General features: G+C 44.4%; 1 protein-coding gene across 1 annotated transcript; it reads left to right on the forward strand.

Annotated features, from left to right (window-relative positions):
• The first annotated feature begins 2112 nt into the window (after positions 1-2112).
• Positions 2113-17043, forward strand: LOC131906783 (aldose reductase-related protein 2). Its single transcript, XM_059257541.1, has 10 exons — positions 2113-2247; positions 3945-4112; positions 5208-5324; positions 6077-6154; positions 10949-11071; positions 11339-11445; positions 12049-12130; positions 12976-13059; positions 13582-13664; positions 16721-17043. The coding sequence occupies exons 1-10, from the start codon at positions 2182-2184 to the stop codon at positions 16761-16763; spliced, it is 951 nt and encodes a 316-aa protein (XP_059113524.1). The 5' UTR covers positions 2113-2181; the 3' UTR covers positions 16764-17043.
• The last annotated feature ends 5340 nt before the right edge of the window (positions 17044-22383 follow it).

A 22383-nucleotide genomic window follows, 5' to 3' on the forward strand; every position in this document is an offset into this window, starting at 1 on the left:
GCTTCTTCAATTTAGTTTACTGCTGACCCCTTGTATTTCATTTTTACTTCCCTTTACATATGGATTCAAATCTACTATACTTAGGATTTTATCTCCCCTGGTGTCAGTGGGATTTCAATGGGGTGGGGCAACATGTAAAAAAAATGTCACAGTGTGAGGTGGGCTTGACTGTGACATCTACCTGAAGTTGGTCATCCTCTGAATTAATTTATTGGGTCCTCAGATGTAATCAGTCTTACTAAGATGTCCATATCACCATCAAATCCTTAGACAGAGAGCCTCAACCTTGGCTCTGTCTCTCTTGAATATATTAAGTTATACACACATTGCAACCTTAACCTTGCTGACTATGACATGAGCTATGTCTTCTTTCAGTCAGTTCCACAGACAATTGAGCTCTTCTCTGTACTGTTCTGAGGAGACACTGAAGATGCCTTGGGCACGTGCCAGGCTATTGGCCACTGTCACTGTGGGCATCCTTGGGGTCAGGGCTTCCATTGTGGGCTTGATATTTCTGTCCTAGGCTCATGTTGGGAAATGGGATATAGTGTTTCTACAATCTGGGACTTCTCCAGTCATCCGTACATTCCAGTTGCACCCCAATGTTATTAATGATAATTATCTCTAAATTTGAAATATAAATAACTTTTCTTCTCTTACAACTCTGCAAAATCTTTTGTTTGTTTTGATATTTTTTCCTCTTTATAGAGGGCATGTATTAGCTTTATAATATCAACAAAGTAAAAGTCAAGAACATTTGTACAGGAGTGTTGGAGAATTATAAATATGGAGGTAAGATAATAATATGTATTATTCAATAAATGGCAGAAGAGAAAATTCCCACTTAGAAAAAACTATCAGTTTGGACCCAGACATCACAAGATAAACCAAAACAAATCTCCTTTGTGTGTATACTCCTACTTCTAAAGATTTATCCCAAGGACTCTGTGTCCAGTGCCTCACTGCAATGATATACTTTGAAATATTATTTATACATAATAGAAACCATCTGGAAATCAAGCAGATATCCAAGAATAGTGGAAATGGCAGGATAAATGATGGCAAAATCAAATAAAATATTCAAATGTTTGGCATAAAAGCACTTTTAAAATGATTTACTCCAAATGTGTAGATAAGCTTGTCTTATGGTGTCAACTTGGAAAACATGAGTGCATTGCATAAAAACTAATACACACGGAGAGAAAGATCCGAGGAAAAAGCACTGGGCAGTGCTGTCCTGAGTGACGGGAATGAAGGTGCTCTATATCCCCACCTTATCATTGTCTCCCTTGTTCACATTTTCCTCAGTGATATGTAATATTTTTGTAATTACAAAAAAGTCTTTTTTTAAATGTAAGCACAAAAAGTTTGTAAGCACAAAAAATTTAAAAGGTCATTATAAATATAACTGGCCAAATCTCAAATAAAAGAGAGAGACAGACTATTATCAAAGAAAGGGTCCTGACCTGGTGGTTAACAGGGGAAATTTGTTTTTCACAATCTTCCAGCAATTAGATGAGTAAAACTTTAAAAAAAAAAAAAAGACAGAAAACAGACACTTCTAAAACACCATAGTCTTGCTCCAAGTGTCTTGTCTCCCCCCACCCCCCACCCCTGCCACACACACACACACACACACACACACACACACACACACACACACACACAGTCTCTCTCCTGCAACAATCCCTGCCTGTCTATCTTTTAACTTCAGACCAGCACCTCCGTTGTTGATTTCTGTAACCGACAACAACTGTCACAAAATAATTGATGAAAGCCTCCTTCCTCATTTTGCCTCTGAAAACTCTGGCATGCTTTAACCTCTTGGAATATCTACAGGGTTCACTACTCTCCACGAAATGTTGCATCTCAAGCAAATTCAGCAATGCATCTTGAAGGACCTTTCGCCCCGTGTTATTTAGGTTCATAAACCTCTAAGTAGCTCTCCCAGAGTAATTCACGCTGCACGAGGGAGACTTCCTACTGGGTTATGATTAATCCTCATTCACTCTCTTCAGCCTTACAGAAGACTGAGATAAACTTCCTGTTCAGAGCCGGTCCCTGGGTGTGGCTGCTTGCTCATGCAGTAGGATTCCGCCTCTTCGTCCAGGACATAAATCCTCCACTAGCCTCATTACCAGCACACAGACATCGGCTCTCAGGAAGTTTTCGACAGCAACCATGGCCACCTTCGTGGAGCTCAGTACCAAAGCCAAGATGCCCATTGTGGGCCTGGGCACCTGGCAGGTGAGTGTGCCATCTTGGGAGACCTGCTGTCTTCAAGGCGAGTCTTGGCATTTCCCTCTCTTTCCCCAGTATCTGCTGAGGGTTTGGAATCCTGGAGCCAGGACCCAAGTTGCTGTTGGCTTTTGTACCGCTTCAGGCCTCAAGCTCAGACAGGTTTTTCTGAGCCGTGATGATAACTTCTTGAACAAATGTTGGGGTTCCAGCTGTCCCTGGACTTTAAAAACAAAAGGCTCCGGACAGTTACTCTCTTAGGAAGCTTTCCTCTGAACTTATGAGACAACCAACATTTTGTAGGTCTTGACTGTGTTTTGGGTTTTTTTCTTGCTGAGTAATTCAAAGACAGAACACTGAGCTCCACCAACCCGGTTTTCCTTGCTGCCAATGGGGAAGGACTCCGTCTGTAGCATCTGGCCTGGAGCCTGTGTGAAAGGCAGAATATCAGACCCCTGCCTAGTCTACTGAACTGGCTCCTGCCCCTTACTTACCAAGACTCCACCCGATTCCCAGGCACATTAAACTCTAAGCACGAAGACCACAGAGCCTGGGCTTGGGGCCTGCCTGGCAGTGTTACTCCCCTGGCAGAATGTCCCCTGGCCCATCCTCCTTTCCAGTGAAGAAGATTCCCCAGCTTCTGCTGAGACAAGTCTGATACTGTTCCATCTCCCAACCCTGCCTTGCACTTCCCTTGGTGATAATAGGACAGTGGCTAACTCGTTTCCAGGAAGGAGCTCTCTATTCTGGAGACAGGGAGTTTAAGTTGCCCTAGAACTCACCCTGTAGCTTAGGTTGGCCTTGAACTTGGCAATCCCCTTGCCTCAGCCTCCAGATGTTATTACAGGTGTGAGCCTCTCCAAGGAGCTGTTGTTGGAGCCCATGGCTCCTGTTCTAGGGATTTAGCCACTGCCTCTGTCTCCTGTACTGTCTTTTCATCTGCCCGTGGGACACAGATAGGACACCGCCTTGTTTCAGCACTGGGTTGAAATCTTAACTTGAATTTGCTCTATAACAGAAATTTCACTTTCTACCAAGCTGACAGGCACTCTTACCAGAAGAAACTCTCAGAAATTCAAAATTAGATGGAGAGCTGGACAAGGGAGTTGTTTTAAAGATAGAGTTGGTGAGAGAGGAAGGGTCTTTGTTTGTTTGTTTGGTTGAAGGCTTTTTTGTATTCATGTTTTATTTTGAAGGCAACTATGTACCCCAGGCTGGCCTCAAACTCACAATCCCCCTGCCTCTTATTTACTAAATGCTAGGATTACACACATGGGCCACCACACCCAGTGGTTTGGCTTTTGTTTAAAAAAGAAGTCTACGGTATTCCGTCCATTTACACTGCTGTGTGGCAGAGTCTGAATTTATCATTCTCCACCTTCTTCACGTGGTCTGGGGCTGAAATTCCTCTGGGTCACTTCAGAGTTGAGCTTGGCTCTTAGCAAGTTGCAGTGGGAGCCATCTGTCACCTCAGAAACAAGAGACCCTTTAAGAGCTGGTGGATTTGATGGGAACTGACGTTTAGCTAGGAAGAGAACATGTGCTGGTGAACACTATGGTCCACTTTTTCTTCCCCTTTGAAAAGTTGGTTTTCTTCCCCAGTGTCCCCCAGCAATGCTGTGGTTTTCAGAAGCTGGGCTGTTTGGAGTCTGGTGAGCAAAGTCTTGGCATAAGAGCATCCAATGGCCTTTTCTGTTGCCTTTTAGTCTCCCCGAGGCCAAGTCAAGGAAGCTGTGAAGGTGGCCATTGATGCTGGATATCGCCATATTGACTGCGCGTATGCATATTACAATGAGCATGAAGTAGGAGAAGCCCTCCAAGAGAAGATCAAAGAGAAGGTTGTGAAGCGGGAGGACCTCTTCATTGTCAGCAAGGTACAATGGCCCACTTGGTGGACATGACTTCAAAGCCAGTAGAAGAATCTGGTCCATACCAAGAGCCCTATCCATCATTCTCCTAAACTCCTTACTTGCTCTTGTTATATCTGTGGACGTGAAGATCCACACCCCAAGTCAATACTGAGAAGGTTCCGCTGTTGGCCTACCCTCCAGTGTTAGCTTTCCCATAACAAGATGGTTCCGTTGAGGGTCGAGTGCTCTTCACTGTCTTGCTTTCTGTCAGTGGGATCCTTCTACCTGGTCAGAAGCTAGGGTTGCCATCAAGGGTGGGTCCTGGGGCTGGAGAGATGGCTCAGGGGTTAAGAATGCATACGGTTCTTGCAGAGGACCACGGTTTGGTTCCTAGCACCAACAGGAGGTGGTTCACAGCTCCTGTAACTCAAGCTCCAAAGCACTCCACACCCTCTTCTGGCCTCTCCAGGCACCCACTCACATTTGAGTGTACATAGGCATGTACACATAAATAATAAATAAAATAAATCCCTTGGAAAAGGGATGGGCCCTGAGCCATACCGCTCGGTACCGTGTTCTCAGTGGCTGTGTAGATAGAGCTTTTTTTTTTTTTTTTATCATTACATAGGAATACCTTTTTAATCTCAATTCAGTAAAGGGTGAATTATAAAATGCTATTTTTAAAAAAGGAGAGAGGCGAGTGGAGTGTGAGGCTGTTGTTTGGGTATAACTAGCTGGGACACTCTACCCACTTGGAAGCAGCATCTGGTGTGAGAAACAGACTCACTATACAGAGTCTTTGTAATTTACCATTAGGGTCTGGTGTCTTGGAGATATGTGACTAAGCCCCAATATCCTCAGAACGCTAAGTGATCTAAGAAATACACAGAATTCTGTAAGCATGGGAAAATAAATCACCCTGAACACGCAGGAAGTAACCTGACTCACTGAGCCCTCGGAACCTTGCATATCAGATCATGTATGCTAATTAGCCAATCTGGTTAAATATAAATAGCTTGTCTTGAGGTGAGATCAGACTGTAAATCTCAGAGCAGGGAGGGTGAGCTTAGCGTGGCCCCTTCTCTCCAGTTCCTAATGCTTCCTTGTTGCACTCTGCAGCTGTGGCCCACCTGCTTTGAGCGGAAACTGCTAAAGGAAGCCTTTCAGAAGACGCTCACGGATCTGAAACTGGACTATCTGGACCTCTATCTTATTCACTGGCCACAGGGACTTCAGGTTCAAGCTGCTCTCCGTACCTTCTATGGCTGCTGAGACAGGGCTGTGGGAAGGGGGGCAGGGGAGAAGCCTGCCAACTTCCTGTTGATTCCAGGCCCAGTGATGCCCTCTCAAAAGATGTCTTTGGCTATTCTTGCATATCCTATTTTAAAGTTCGACACTCCTTCCAAGCAAAGTGTGCCTAGGGAGTGGCTTCCCAGAGCAAAGCCCAAGTATGACAATGTTGGGAAGTATTAAATCCATGCTAAAACAAAACAAAACCCCCCATTACTCAGCGCCTGGAGCCCTGCCTCTGCTTGCTGTGAGGGGTTGAAGGGCTGTGAGTTCTCAGTAGCTCCCCTCACTCATGCCACAGCGAGGGTGATGGTAACCACCCAAGCTCCGGACTTCCAGAGGAGTCAAGGACAGGATCTGGTTACAGTCTTCAGCAAAACTCTACCATTCAGATCTAGCCCATGCCTAGTGATGTTGAAATTAAAATTTCCTCCAGGTCTATGTGGGTCCAGGTATGCTGCATTCATTTCCACAGTGATGGAAATTCCTGATAGCATCTTTGACATACAGTAGTAGATTTGGGAATCAGTCCAGCAGTTTCTGTAATTTAGGATTTACCTACTACGGTAGGTTGGGATAGAGATGGTATTGAAGCTGACCAAATGCTAAACAGGTGTGGGTATTTGGTATTTCACTGTCCTGGAGGCTTGCTTCATAGGGCAAGTTCAGCCAATGGGCATTTTGTTTTGTATTTACAGCCTGGAAAGGAGTTATTCCCCAAAGACGACCAAGGCAATGTCCTCGTCAGTAAGATAACATTCTTGGATGCCTGGGAGGTAAGTTCCAGCTTCTACTGTCCAATGGAGATGTTGTCATTACGGTATGAAAAGGCCCACGTCTTGTGTGTAATTCTGTCTCATTTCCTCAAGTTCTTCCTACTCCTTCCTTACCATCTTTGGATTTAGGGTTCATCTGGCATCATCTACTTTTTTTTTTGAGATGGTCCCACAGTGTATCCCTGGCTAGCCTGGAGCTCCCAGAGATCCATTGGCTTCTGCCTCCCAGGTTCTGGGATTAAAATCCTTTGTTTTTTGAGGTGACTATTAGGATCTTAATTGAGACAAGAAATACAGTGTTCCTCAGTTTGTGGTAAGCATGTGCTGTGTTGACACTAAGGGCAGGTGCTTGATACAAGGATGCTGTCTTGACTTTGGTACAAGGATGCTGTCTTGACTTGCACAGTTTAGCTGAGTAGCCAAGGGAAATTATTATTATTATTATTATTATTATTATTATTATTATTATTTTGGGTTTTCAAGACAGGGTTTCTCTGTGCAGCCCTGATTGTCCTAGAACTCAGACATCTGCCTACCTCTGCTGGGATTAAAAGCGTGCACCACCACACCCAGCTAGCCTAGGGAAAAGATTGAACTCCTTCAAGCCAGTTAATTCTTAGATATGGGCTTTTTGTGAGAAGGCTTAGTGGTTCAGTGCTTGCTGCACAAGCAGAAGGATCCAGAATGCACACAAAGCCAGGTGTGGAAGCACATGTCTGTAGTTCCTGTGCTCATACAGCAAGGTAGGAGGGAAAGACAGACAGTCCCCAGATCTCCAGCCCGTTAGTGCGGTATACACAGAGATGAAAACAAAGAGACCCTGTCTCACACAAGGTGAAAAGTGAGGAACAACACCTGAGGTTGTCCGTTGACCTTTGCACACTTGCCATGGCCTGTGTTCCTGCACACACACACCGTGAACACATTCACATAATACACTCTACTGCTCTATATCCTTCAGGGTGTGATAAGGATGAAGAGAACGAACATCCAAAGCTTCATTACGGTGCATTAGTCACCAACCCTGTGAGAGAATGTTACTTTCTCTATGTACAAATGATGAAACCAGTAACCAGGAGAATTGGGACATCATCAAGTTACGCAACAGGGGTATGACACAATTAAGATTAGACACAGTTCTATCTGACTCAAAAGTCCAGTTACCAAAATTTTTAGCACCGTGCTTGGCAAACAGTGAGCATATATCTAAACATCAGAAAATAGCAAGCACCCTTGCTTTTTAAAAACCCAAACAATTCAATCTATCAGCTGTGTTCCTTTGGAGAACCCAGACCAACACTTGATGTCCAAAATAAATGTTCAAAAGCTAAATAGGTTGTGGGTGCTTTCAAACATCAACAGTGGAAAAAGTGAACGAGCTAGTCATAAACAAGCAGTGATAGAGATTCCAAGAATTCATGTGTTGCTTGTCCAGCAGCCCTGAATTTGGGTTGTGTCTCCCTACTTCAGAATGACTTACACGGATTTTCCTAAGAGGAGGGAACTGATAGAATGACATTAAATGTAACTCTTCTATGGTTAGTTTGTGTAGACACCAGCACAGTGTTTTTGCTACTCTGAACTTTAACTGGAGGTAGCAGGATAGTATAGAGAACACGGTGTGTAACAGTGGAACAGTGGAAGGGACAGAGAGGAAGCAGAGCCACCACTGATGTTTTATAATGGCAGGGCTGGCAGCCTTAGTGTTGTGGAACGCTGTGCTCTGGCCAAAACACGGCTATTGCTTTCTTTTATTTATTTATTTTTTTTATAATTTGATTTAATATTACCTATCAGCCACGGATTCCTCTGTCCTCCCCCCCCTCCCCCAGCCCATCCCCCATTCCCATCTCCTCTAGGGAAGGACTCCCTTGGGGATTCAGCTCAACCTGGTAGATTCAGTCCAGGCAGATCCAGTCCCCTCCTCCCAGGCTGAGCAAAGTGTCCCTGCATAGGCCCCAGGTTCCAAACAGCCGGCTCATGCACTAAGGACAGGTCCAGGTCCCACTGCCTGGGTGCCTCCCAAACAATTCATGCTGATCAACTGTCTCACTTATCCAGAGGGCCTGATCCAGTTGGCTTTCTTTTAACAGAGCAATCTCCCGTAAACACAAGACCCTCACAAGACTGGGCCCACTAACCTTCCCTTGTGAAATGAGGGTGGGAGGAGGGTTCACAGGGATCGTGAGGTAGACCAGGGGCTCAAGAGCAGCTCAAGTGTTAGCACACAGGGCCCCTCCTCTTTCATGTGGACACGTAAGGGGTTAATAGTTGCTGGAAAGACGTTTTCTTTGGTGGTGTAGCAGCTCTGAAGTTGCCCCTGCTCCTATAGGTAGCTCCTCATTCTTGGTCCTGTGAGAAACCAGTTCAATGATTTGTTTTACCGGCTTAGACCAAGGACTCGGGTCACTTGGTCTGCTGTTGGCACCCCATCTGGGCTGAATAGATGTCTGTGTCTCCCCTGGAAAAGATAACACAACACCTAAAGATATATTTGAAAGGAATTATTCTCAACAAGTAAATCATTAATTATATCTGCTAGCAATAGAAAGCTGATTACAAGAAAGTCTAGGGCGAAATTTAGAAACTGTGGATTTAGTTCACTGGTGAGAATTTACCTCCCAAGCACAAGGCCCTGGGTCCAGTCACTAACACAGCAGGAAAATAAAATTCAAAAATCTGTCTATATTTTTTATAATGGGTCTTGAGTCTTTCTGACCTGGATGGGAAAAGGAAAAATTAAAGGCCTCCAAAATGACCAGCAACAATAAAGAACCACCTACTTTGATTGATGGCTTAATGAACAATAGAGTGGTTTTATACACATGGAGTAAACAACAATGAATAGTCTGTGTGGCATTCATTTTTGCACTGAAACTTATTATTAATAACTTGACATTATAACTGTTGTACATGACCATGTAATAATTTAGTAATATTTCATAGTGAGATGTGGAGACCACCCAAGCTTTGGTTCTTATACTGAATTAACTATGACAATTCTGTCACAATCAGATACCTAAGGATATCCCTGACTTGCCTAGTGCTATGTCCTAAGGCTGAATCCAATAATTAACGCTAAATGGAACCTTTTAAGAGCATGTGTAGACAAGCTGTCGGTGTTGGTTAGAGAACAGAAGGACTAACCACGCGAGCATGGAGCAGTTCCTTTGGAACAACCACCAATCCAATAGAAACCTTACTGACTGAACTCCAGAAGAGGGTAGGGGAAATTAATGTAAAGAAGGTGGGGTGGATCAGACATGCAAACCAAAGTTAATTTAGGATACAAACACATTAAAATGATCTCATTCCACCTCCTGGTCTCATCAACGCTAGATAGCTCTGCCTATCAAAGTCTTTCTTCACTCACCCTGGTGGCTCTCAATTTTGTACACTAAGTTCAACAGGGAGTTTTGAATATGCTGTATCACAGAGGAAGTCAGTAAGAAGCTTGGGAGTGGGCTGGAATGTTACCACAAGACTTTTTTTTTTTTTTTTTTTTTTTTTTTTTTTTGAGGCAAGGTCTCACTATGTAGCTTTGGCTGCCCTGAAACTCACTATATAAACCAGGCTGCCTCCTGGCTGGGATAAAAGTTATGTGCCACCACACCCAGCAACATTTTTTTAAGCTTTCAGAGGGTTCCAAGTTGCACGAAGGCTGGGAAACTGTACCCAGTTCTCACGGTTTCTACTGTTAGTTTTGCTTCTGACTTCTTTTGCGCTCTGTTCATAGATTCCCTCCTTTGCGTTATTTTTTCTCAGGCCCAATTTAAACTCTGCTTATCCTGTCATTCTGGGACCCATGTGGATTCCTTCCTTTCCACACTGATGCTCAGGGTTATGCCAACTGTCAAATGAACCCAAACAGCCTCATTGTGAAGGCTGATGGCTCACTGAAAGACACACACTGTGTACTTTTATATTCTGCAAACTCCTTGGCAGGGAATTGTAATAAATGAATTCTAAGTACATGTTGAGTTTGTGGCTACCACTATCAGGTAGGATATCTTGACAAATTTGTGAATCGTTCATCCTGGGCAAAATTATTTTTAGAAATACCGGTTCTTAGGGTTAACATAGAGTCATGGTTGTGGCAAGTAGTCAGTTGGCCAGATTTCAGACCCACCTAGCCCTAGGTTGGGCGCCTTGCTAGGGTCTGATATGTCTGCATGTCTCCCCACTGGAAAACCAGCTATATGGCAGAGGAAAGTGGGGGTCAGAACCCAGCTAGGCAGCTGGTTCTGATGGCACGGGCCTGTAATCCAGGTGCGGGAGGAGGCAGAGGCGGGAGGATCCAAGAGGGGGCTAACCTGGGCTGCAGAGGAAGTTCAAGGCTAGTCTGGATAATTAGAGAGACCGTGTCTCAATGTCTAAAATGAAAAGAAAAAAGGCTAGAGATGTAGCTCAATAGCAGATTGCCTGAATGACCCTAGCATCAGTCTCTCTCTCTCTCTCTCTCTCTCTCTCTCTCTCTCTCTCTCTCTCTCTCTCTCTCACACACACACACACACACACACACACACACACACAAAGTAGGGGGAGAAAAAGGGTAAAAGCCAGGGAGCCTATTTTCTCAGGTTATGCCGATTTGGGTGAGGTGAGCGCAGAGCACATACATTCCTAGCAGCATCTGCCTCTTGATGGGCATCCACTGTCGGGACTGACATTTCTAGTGTCGCAGCTTACCTAACCTGGAGGGTTGTTTAACCATTCCTCTTATCTCAGGACTAAGCCAAGCCAGCATCCCTGTATCCTCCTACAGCCATCAAACTGTCTCCCTTACTGTGACAGGTCATGGAGGAACTGGTGGATGAAGGGCTAGTGAAAGCCCTGGGTGTCTCCAACTTCAACCACGTGCAGATTGAAAGGCTCCTGAACAAGCCTGGGCTGAAACACAAGCCAGTGACCAACCAGGTAAATTCTCTTTGGTGAAGGGTTCTGCTCTGTGACTGCTTCCACACTGGGAGGCAATTTCCATACTATCTACTGAGTCTCATCTCTGAGGTCTGTGTTCAGGATGCTCAGGGAGGTGGGAGGCAGATCTCTGGACCTGGTCTGTAGCACATCTATCAGTGGGTTGCATTTGGCCTGTGTGTTGGTCTTTTCTTATGCCTAGAGTTCCCTCTGAGCCACTCAGGAAGGAAGGCCCACTTCCCTAGTGACAGGTGTTTTCTCTTGCAGGTCGAGTGTCACCCATACCTCACCCAGGAGAAACTGATCCAGTATTGTCACTCCAAGGGCATCACTGTCACGGCCTACAGCCCCCTGGGCTCTCCACATAGGCCTTGGTGAGGCTTCGAGTGGTGACTTTCTTCTATCACTCTTAAAATTAGTGTCTAATAATTGGCTAGTATTGGTATGAATTTCTTTCTTTCTTTTTTTTTTTTTTTGGTTTTTAAAGACAGGGTTTCTCTATGTAGCTTTGGAGCCCTTCCTGGAACTCACTCTGTAGCCCAGGCTGGCCTCAAGCTCACAGAGATCCACCTGCCTCTGCCTCCCCAGTGCTGGAATTAAAGGCATGTGCCACCACCGCCTGGCTGGTATGAATTTCTTATGCACCTGGAAAAAAATGTTTCTATAGCAATATATCTGACATACCCAAATCGGATTGGGGGGGGCACATTTTTATTTTAAATACAGGATGCCTTACCTCTTAAGAGTGCTCCATTTCTGCTATTTAGTGCTAGAGCATGCTTACAAATTCCCGAGGCTCCAGAGCCTACGGATGGGACCCCAGGAAAGACACAATGCTTCCAGGTGGCTCCCCTGCCTGCTTTGCAGTTGGAGAAGGCTGTGGTGCTCAGCCTTGATACTGTCATGGAAGTGGGGTTCATTCAATGCATGGAACAGCCCTGGTGATTTGTTCATTCCAGCTATCTTTCTGCCTTTAGGGCCAAGCCAGAAGACCCTTCACTACTAGAGGACCCCAAGATTAAAGAGATTGCTGCAAAGCACAAGAAAACCTCAGCCCAGGTAAAATATGCTGCTCCCATTTTAATCCTGCAATCCCTTTAAATTTGTTTTTTGAGAGTTTCTCTGTATATCCCTGACTGTCCTAGAACTCACTCTATAGACCAGGCTGGCCTCAAACTCATAGAGATCTGCCAGCCTCTGCCCCCTGAATGCTAGGATTAAAGGTGTGTGGTGTTTTGTTTTGTTTTGTTTTTTTTTTTTTTGCAATACATTTTTATAGTCTTGCTTTATTCTTTATATTGCCTTCTTTTAATCCCTTAGAGAGAAAGAAGTAGGAAATGTACATCTATTGGCGTCTTTGGGAAATCCAGTTGGTGGTGTCCAATGAGAATCACCACTCTTCATCAGCTCCCTGCCACGTCCTCGCTTCTAACTGGAGAAATCATGGTGTATCTCTCAGGATTAAGGGAGATAAGGGAGCCATAGGGAGCTGCAGAGATTGTCCTTGTGTTAGTTACTTTTCTATTGCTGTGAAAGGTGCCATGACTAAGGCAACTTACAGAAAAAAAGGGTTTATTTGGAGCTTACAGTTCCAGAGGGATAGGAGCCCATCACCATCATGGCAGGGAACATGGCAGCCGTCAGGCAGGCGTGGTGCTGGAGCAGGAGCTCACATCTCAACCCACAAGCAGGAAGATGAGAGCACACTGGGACAACATAAGTCTTGAAACCTTAAGCCCGCCCCCAGTGACATACTTTCTCCAACAAGGCCACGCCTAATCCTTCCCGAACTGTTCCACTAACTGCGAACCAAGTTTTCTAACACATGGACCTGTGGGTCCATTCTCATTTAAACCACAATTCTCCTCTTTTAGTGAACACATGCCTTCACATTTTGTGCACAGGTTCTGATTCGGTTCCACATCCAGAGGAATGTGGTGGTGATCCCCAAGTCTGTGACACCAGCACGGATACTTGAGAACTTTCAGGTAAAATCCTGGTTGACCCTCTGGTATGTATGTATGGGAGGACTCTCAGGCTTCTCATCCTATGCTGCAGCATCAGTGACGTCCCTAACTTCTCATCATCTTGTGAACTCTTGTGCCAGGGAGCTGAGATAAAGCACCAGTGAGCCACAGATAAGCTGAGGGTGGAGCCAGAGAAGCCCTGTCAGCTCTGAGCATAGGTGTACCTTATGCACAGAGAAAAACCTTGCTTTCCCATGAGCACTTAGATCAAGGGCCATAGATTATCCTGCCTAAGTGCAGACTGCCCTGGCCTTCACAGCAACCTTTTAGCTGAATGGACTGGACTTGAAGAAATGTCCTTCTGGAAGGATCCATGTGTCTTTCAAGGATTAGACACTGTGCAAACTGAGATTTTGTGACTCTGAACCCTAGAAATAACTCAGTTTTTAACTAGAAATGGTTTGTATGTAGTGCGAGCTTATGTATAGCCTCAGGTGCCAGCCCTTTCCTTGCTAAGGAGCTTTGGGACTTTTGTCTTTCCAGGTCTTTGACTTCCAGTTGAGTGACCAGGAGATGGCCACTATCCTCAGCTTCAACAGAAACTGGAGGGCCTGCCTGCTGCCTGAGTAAGTGGGTAGGGTTATGTATGAGCTTCCTGAAGCTGCAGAGGATTAACTGGAAGGGTTGGAAGACATCCAGGATAACTTTATCTTTAAATACTATCTTCTGGAAGTTGTGAAAAAGTAAAGTTTGAGTCATGGGAAGTCATGACTGCTAATTGCTGCTAATTCTATGAATTTTACACCTGGAGCCAGAGTTTCAAGAAAGAACATGATGTTCTGTAGTTGGTTTTTTCACTCTTTGGGGGCCCACCACCCAGATCTGAAATAAATATGTGGAGACTTATTCTTACTTATGAATGCCCAGCCTTAGCTTGGCTTGTTTCTAGCCAGCTTTTCTAACTTAAATTATCCCATTTCTCTTTAACTATGTCTTACCTCTGAGCTTTTTACCTTTCTTTATTCTATAAATCTTTCTTTCCATCTTACTCCATGGCTGCCTGTGTGACTGGGTGGTTGGTCCCTGGTGTCCTCCTCCCCTTTCCTCTCTTCTCACTCCTCACTCTCTTCCCTAGATTTCTCCTCCTATTTATTCTCTCTGCCTACCAGCCCCACCCATTTCTCTCTTCTGCCTAGCTATTGGTGTTTCAGCTCTTTATTAGACCGATCGGGTGTTTGCGGCAGGCAAAGTAACAAAGCTTTTTACGGAGTTAAACAAATGCCACATAAAAGAATGCAACACATCTTTGCATCATTAAACAAAATTTCCATAACATAAACGAATGCAACACATCTTCAACTAGTAATCCACAACACTGTTCCTTTTCTGGAGGCAGAAGTGCTTATCCACTCACTCATTCATTAATGACTTACCTGCAATGTAGTACATGCCAGCATGTCCTAGGTGTTTGACACAGCACACTATACAAACTTCATGCTTCCCAAGCTTGTATGGTAGCACCATCTGAAGTAACTTTAAGTGTGTATGTCAGACAGTAACAAATGCCGTAGAGGAAAGTAAAATAGGTAAAAAGTATGGGAAGTGGTGCATCCTGGTGGAGTAGGTGTTTTATATGTCATGATCCAGGGGGCAGTTTTGCTGATGTATCAAGTCACAGCTGAAAGAGGGCAAAAGATGCAGCATGTGGTATTAGAAGAACGCCTTTCTTGGCGATTGCAGCAGTGAGTGCAGATGCCCTGAGGGAGTGGATTTGGGGCGATGGAATAAGGGGGCCAGTGAAGCTGCAGCAGATGAGTAAAGGCTGTTGTGGGAAGAAAGGAATTCAGCCTTAAAGCTAAGGGCATGCAGCTGGTACACACTGTGAGAAGGATTTTGATTTTCGAATGGAAGGCACTTAGAAGCCAGGAGAGGATGTGACGTGTCTGAAAAGTTCCAAGCTGACTTCTGCATTGGGGGACCACAGGGAGCTTGCTATAATAATCCGGTGAAGAGAGGACAATAATTGGACCTGGCTTCTAATAGAAAACAGCCAACTGAATTTGCCAAAAAAAAAAAAATGAACAAACATGGTTTTGCTTGCTTGGTTTTGTTTTTGCATGAGCAATTCAAGAGCAGAATTGTCATTTAGAAGTGAAGGATTTGGCTTGAGACATGATTCTGATGCCTTTTGATTACCAAATAGGTAATGTGAGATACTTATAAGTGAGTGGAGGTAATAGATTGGTCATTCAGGAGTAAGCCCCGCTGGCTTGTAATCCAAACTTCAGCCATTCAGTAGCTATGAAGTCTTGGATAGATTTATAACTTTGCCAATTCCAATTCCTTATTTACAGGGTAGGGATGATAATACCAAATACAGCAAATATTCATTGAGTACAAGTTTAGGATTTATCAGAGATCCTAGCTCATGGCTTATCTTGCCTTGTTTAATACAACTATAATACATCAACCAATCTATCGATTTCATCATGATTTCCCACTTTTCTGTAATATGGAATGAACAGTATGTATGAGGGCCTTGGCAGTGGGCCTGTTTCTGAGACCCTGGCCACTGCTTACTTCCCTACCCTCTTTTCAAATGCTCTGCTCATCAGTTTGAGATCATGGTATTGGAGTGACTTATGTGTCATAGTTTGTTGTCAGTTGTTTTTTCTCTTTTGAGGGGACCACCACCCAGCTCCCAAATAAGTCACACATGGAGGCTTATTCTTAATTATAAATGCCTGGCCTTAGCTTGGCTTATTTCCAACCAGCTTTCCTTAACTTAAATTATCCCATCTACCTTTGGCCTCAGGGGCTTTTATCTTTCTCTATTCCTGTATACCTTTTCTTTACTTCTTAATCTGTGTCTGGCTGTGGGACTGGGTGGCTGGGTAGCTTAGTGGCTGGCCCTGAAGTCCTCCCCCTTCCTCTCTCATTCCTCCATCTCCTTCCTCCACATTTCTTCTTCTACTTATCCTCTCTGTCTGCCAGCCCCACCTATCCTTTCTCCTGCTTCGCTGTTGGCCATTCAGAGCTTTGTTAGACCACCATGTGTTTTAGACAGGCACAGTAACACACCTTCACAGAGTTAAACAAATACAACATAAACAAAAGTAACACACCTTAAAATAATATTCCCCAACAATCGTTCCAGGGAATGGGGTGAGGAGAGGCTGAGAAAGCACATAGAAAGTACATTCTTATGTATTCCATATAAGAATGCCTGGACTGGGGAAGTGGCTCAGTTGAGAGAGTGTTTATCTGGTATACATGAACACTTGAGTTGGATCCCCAGTAGTACATAACACCAGGCCTCTTCTAAATCCATGGTCTATTTTACTGTTGTTACATACATGTATGTTTATGTACATACATACACATTCCTAAGAGATCAAGGAGAGGCATATGGGAGGTTTTGGAGGGAGGAAAGGGAAGAGGGAAGGGATATGATCATATTATAATCTCAATACATAAGAGAAATAATAAAAAAAATAAATAAAACCAGGCCCAGTGGCACATGCCTCTAATCACAGTCCTCTGGTGGTGGGGGCAGGAGGATCGTAAGTTCAAAGTTGTTCTCTGCTGCGTAGAGTTCAGAGCCTTCTGGGATACACGGGACCTTGTCTAAAAAAAAAATCATTAGATGACACTAACGTTTTCTCCATGCTTGTTGCTGCAGGACAGTAAACATGGAAGAATATCCCTACAATGAGGAATATTGAGGCTAAACCATCTGATGAGGCTTTGCTGACGTACACCTCACTCATTCCTGGACTCCCATTTGAGCCAATCCTGCCTGACATTGTGCTCTTGGCGATGCTGTTCTTAAATCCTCATGCTGAACCCAGGAGTAGACTGCAAGGAAATGTGACTCAGAGAAGCGAATGGGCATTTCTTTCACTAATTTAAACTGACCGAATGTTCGTCAAAAAACCCAGAAACTCTGGTAACATAGGAGGATATAAAGATAAAACAATAAAAATCATAACAGTCACAAACATATCCAACACATTTTGAGGTGATTTTTGAATGAGTGAACTCGTTGGGGCCAACTCTTATCCTTCATATTTTACACAGGACAAAATGGAAGCGTGGCAAAGCCACGAGCTTGCTCGCTTGAGGTCCCTGAGAAGTGAGTGGCTAAAACCAAGTTTCAAAGGAAGGTGCTCTCACGGAGAACACAAGGCAATTTGATGCCCTCCTCTGCCCAAGTCTTCTTACCTCTTCTATTTCCAGGTGACTTTCTTGGTACTTTCTTCTGGTCACTCCTCAACCTTGCCTTTAATACCCCATCATGCCTTAGAGTCAGTGCGTCTTTAATACCCCATCATGCCTAAGAGTCAGGGCTGGTAGGGAAAGAGTCTGAAATCCACAAAGGACATACCTGGGTAAATGGGGAGTCTGGACATGAAAAATCTATTGCCATTTATTTATCTGGGACATGCTCCTTTTCTATAGTATTTCTTCTTGGAAACATTGCAGTCATTGAGAAAGGCGTAGAGAAGAACATAAAGGCACCTGGCCACCCATCTTACACACTTAAAGACGTTCACATTGGGTCACATTTGCTCCAGATGTTTTGAAAAGAGAAAAGCATTCAAAAACTAAGTGGTAACCGTAGGGTAGAAAACCTCTCTAGCTCGCCCTAACCCTGCTTCCACGGTCAGTGCCTCATCTACTGCTCGGAGGCCTGCTTGCTTCCGGTCCTACCCTTCCTCCAGTGTGCACGGTGCTGATGGTGGGTAGACACCTATACTTCAGGGCTCCTCGTCAGATGGCTTCCCCTGGGACTGCTTAGTGGTGGGGACTACCATTAGGGAGCTGTAGGGCTCAAGAAGCAAAATGTGGTTTTCAGATGCTGTTTCTCATAGACGTCTCGTTTGCTGTGGGAAACCAGCTCTTTCTCACAGCCTTGACCTTGCTTCTGTCTCCTACCAGTTCACGAAGCTTCTGGGATTAGAACACACCACTTTGTCCCTTCCTTAATGCAGTACTCCGTTGACTTCTCAAAGGGGTGGTTCTTCCTTTTGAGGCTCTGGTGTTGCCCTCACTGACTCTCTCCTACTTTTGCTGGCTGCTGGCCTTATAGTTTCTTCTTCAGAAGTGCTGACTTCTCTGACTTCTCATGATGCTCTTATAGAGAAACCAGCCATTGGATTCATGACCCACCCTTACCAAGCATGCCATCGTCATCGTCAATATTATTTGTTTTTTTTGAGACAGGGTCTCACTATGTAGCCTTGGCTGTCCAAGAATTACATCAACCAGACTGACCTCAAACTCACAGAGATTCCTCTTCCTCTGCCTTCTGAATGCTGGGATTAAAGGTGTGCACCATCACACCTGGAAATATATCTTAATGTAGTTTATTCTGTTTGCAAAGGCCCTTTATTCAAATAAAGTCACATTCTGAGGTCTGGGCAGACATGTGCTTTTGGCTTCCTATTTAGGCAATGTCTGGAACATTATACCTTTATTTGACTACTTAGTATTTCTGAGACTATAGTGTGGACATTTAAAAGATAACTTACTATTATATTCATTTGTTACCAAAATGGCCAAACTACCATCTTCTTATATCATCTGAAAATATTTACACTTCATTTTTTTCCAGTAGCTTGTCTGCTTTTGTCGTAATTCATCTTTCTGGCTCCCTGGACTCTGTAATGTTCTATGTACAGTGTAGACTGTTAAATGTTGGCAACTTTCCACCAACATTTGCCCCAAGACAGATGTGGCAGTCAGAATCTATGACCCTCCAATGACCTTCCCTGTGTGATTCCTTCCCTTGAGTGTAGGCAGAACTGTGAATTATACTCATACAACATATGAAAATTTGATGAATATATACAAATATATACAAAATTTGATGAAATAAGGGTTTTGGTTGATGTAATTGTCTCAAACCTGCTGAGTTTTAGATAAGAAATCATTAGGGAGGGTATGACTTATCTGCGCCACTTCTGTTCATGAGACAATCACTTGTGTGGAATGTGACAGAGAATAGGAGAAATGATAGAGTAAGCCATAATTCCCTTTCATGTCAGTAATCCAGGCTCATCAATAATCAATAGCAGGGCTTGTTAGTAGCCGGTGCATATCTAGAATCGAGATGAAAACACTCTTGCTGATTCTGTGCAGTATTTCCTCTGCTCTGTTGAGAACAATACTCATTTCAAGTGTGTGCTCCAAAATAAGAGTTTTACAGTGTGTGACCCTGTGCTTGAGTTAAATATTTTATGTTTATACTTTAAACAGCCTTGCAAAATAATAGAGGCATACTAATAATTAAACATCTAAATGCTTCTTCACTTAAAATGATAATGAACAGCAAACCAAAACAAAGTCCACAAACAACGAAGGAGACAGCGGCAGAAGGGAGAAGGTCATGTGTTTATACCACCAGCAGCACGTTTTCCCTGTGCATTGGGAGCTGCTAGCTTTTGCATTTTCCAGCTGTGAGTAAATCATGTAGTGAGCTCTGAGCCAGATTTCTTATCAAAAGAAAAGTCTACAGCTATGAAAAGTTACAAAAACTAAAATATACCCTTTAGAACTGGGCAAAAATGAGGAAGAACTCTTGGCTTTCAGTAAAAGCAATACAGACATAGCAATACAGACATGAATATTTGTGCAACTAGAGACACATGTGTACCATTTCCCATGAGAAGAAACCAGAGTGTTGAGAAGCCAAGGAAGGATGATGGCTTCATGTTTAAGATCAGCGGATGATGAGCCCTGCCCCTAGGACACAGAAGCCAGCTCAAACAGAGCAGACACACAAACATTGACATTAGTCAACAACAGTCCAGTGAATGAAATGAAATTCAGGAGGATACATGAGAACGAATAAACAACGAAGAAATGGTAAAACTTCCTCAAACATATTGTCACCTGATCCATGCGCAAGAGATGGAAAAGCCATGTTGTGACAACCATATTAGCATTAATCCACTCAAGGAACGTCAGTCAAGGTTTAAACTAGTAAATAAATATTTGCCTTTTCACTTATTAGTTACTTATTAATTTTTTCTTGTAGAGCCCTGGCTACCCTGTAACTTCATTTGTAGACCAGGCTGGTCTTGAACTCACAGAGATCCACCTGCCTCTGCCTCCCAAGTGCTGGGATTAAAGACATGCGCCACCACTGCTTGGCAATTCTTGCCTACTTAATCACTAAAGGAAGAAGTAGCTTTAGGATAGACAAATTCGAGCGACTTTGGAATGGGTGGTTCTCTGCACTAGCACTTCCAAAAGCCACCTCCATCACCGAGAACTTGGCTGAGATCTCACACCAGCCTTGCTGTATCCTGTGATGTCGCTCTGACTCCGTGTGGCTTTAGCTTCCTGTCTGTGACAGCCATCGCTCCCTGCCAAGGCAAGGGCTGTAGCCTCACAGGAGAACCCCTAAGAATCAAATTATCCACAAGACTAGCCCCTTCTCTAAGGACCACTTTTCTGGGTGTGAACTGCAAAATATTATCAGTAATAATGAGCTGGCGTGATGTTGCAGGTATTTACTTGTAGACGGAGGAGTCTGAGGCAGGAAGTTGCAGCAAGATCCAGGCTGGCTCTGACAACCTAGTGACTCTCTGCCTCTCTGTCTCTGTCTTTCTCTGTCTCTTTGTCTCTCTCTCCCTCTAACACACACACACACACACACACACACACACACACACACACGTACAAAGGTGTCACGCACATCACTCACATGGTCTTCAAAATACATGGCCCGACAAGTATACAGTGTCCTCTCACAAGTACAGAGACAGGAGGAGGGACCTGTAAGTTGGAAGTCACGACTCCCCTAAATATTAATATTTCTACATCTTCCAAAGTAAGTTCTCCTTCTGCCTGCCTCAGAGATGCTGCAGCTCTAGAGACAGGCTCTTTCTCTAATGACGAACTGCAGCAGTTCCTAAAGGCCCTGGGTCCCTTCAATGACCATTTCCTTCACTTTTGCCTGAGCTCTGACAGAGAAAAGTGACCCCAGGAAAAAGAGCCTTCCCACTCCATCTCCCCTGATTTGGTCACTCAAGTGCAGCCTCTCTCTCAGCTTGGCTTCAGCTGTTTATGAATGAACAGCCCTGGAAAGCCAGTGTCTCTGTGGTAGCTCTTAGGTCTCTGGAGTCTTGTGACTTCACTCCGTTCTCCCAGGAAGCTGGAAGCCAAGTTCCGGGACAAGCGGGTAAACACAGGCCTCATAATTATCCGCCGGCACCATCATCCCTTAAGAATTCACCAGACAAGGAGCTGCACGCTCTCAGCTGCATGCTCTCCTAGCTCTGAGGAGCTGAAGGGTTTGCTCTGCCCCAGTGGATGTCTGCGCTGCTTCAGCATGGGGTGAGCCTGGGCTGGCAGCAGAGGCCACATCTAACTGTAAGGAGTAGTAGAGTTGTGGGCTTTAGGCTGCAGAAGAGGGAATGAGACTGTTCAGGAGCTGCAGCCTGGGTCAGCCAGCCTGGAGTCAGGGATTAAGATGTAACCAAGTTCTCCCAGGTCTTCAATATCAGTCTGGCTAAGAGAGTCCTTAGGAAGTCCTATGTTTATAGCAGCCTCTCTCATGTGCTTTGTTAATCCTAATGGTGAGAATAAGACCACTACCACAATTTGAGCCAAATTTGAAGAAAGCTTGGTTTTTATTGGGGTGCACCCAAGAGCTGGTCAGCAACTGCCTTCTAAGTCAGGTTAAAGAGAGCAGCCCCAATCCATCTCTTGGCCCCCTTTTAAGGAGTAAAATCACAAGTAGTTTTACAGAAGGGATACGATGGGGCAATAAGGAAACACACACACACACATCTTTAAAATAACATCATGTGGTCGCCCACCATGTGATTAGGGAGGGGTCAGGGAGAGTCAGGGTAGTCTCACAAACAAATCAAGGTCATGGGTTGGGGAAGGTCAGGTTCTAGGAAACAGAGAGCAACTCAGCTCTCACAGTAAATAGAAATTTATTTTAAAAAATATAGCATAATGGCTCCTGCCTTCAAAATGGAATCAGGCAGGTTCTCCGCTTTCTTCCACTTTCCTTCTACACTTCTCAGTGCTGTGTGCAGTGACGCAGACACCGGCAAACGGAATCCAGCTGGCCACATTGGTCACTTTTCTGTTGCTGCGATAAGATGTCATGACCAAAGCAACTTAAAGAATACTTCATTTGGGCTTACAGTTCCACATTGTGAGGGCTGAGGCAGCAGCAGGGGGCTAGGATTTTTATCCCAAACCTGCCCACAGTGCTACACTTCCTTCAGCACGGCTGTGCCATGTAAACCTCCCCAGAGAGCACTACCCTTGGAGTCCAAGTATTCAAATGATTGAGATGAGACCATGGAGGGCATCCCA

The sequence above is a fragment of the Peromyscus eremicus genome, chromosome 3, assembly GCF_949786415.1.
Source record: "Peromyscus eremicus chromosome 3, PerEre_H2_v1, whole genome shotgun sequence".
Lineage (NCBI taxonomy): Eukaryota > Metazoa > Chordata > Mammalia > Rodentia > Cricetidae > Peromyscus > Peromyscus eremicus.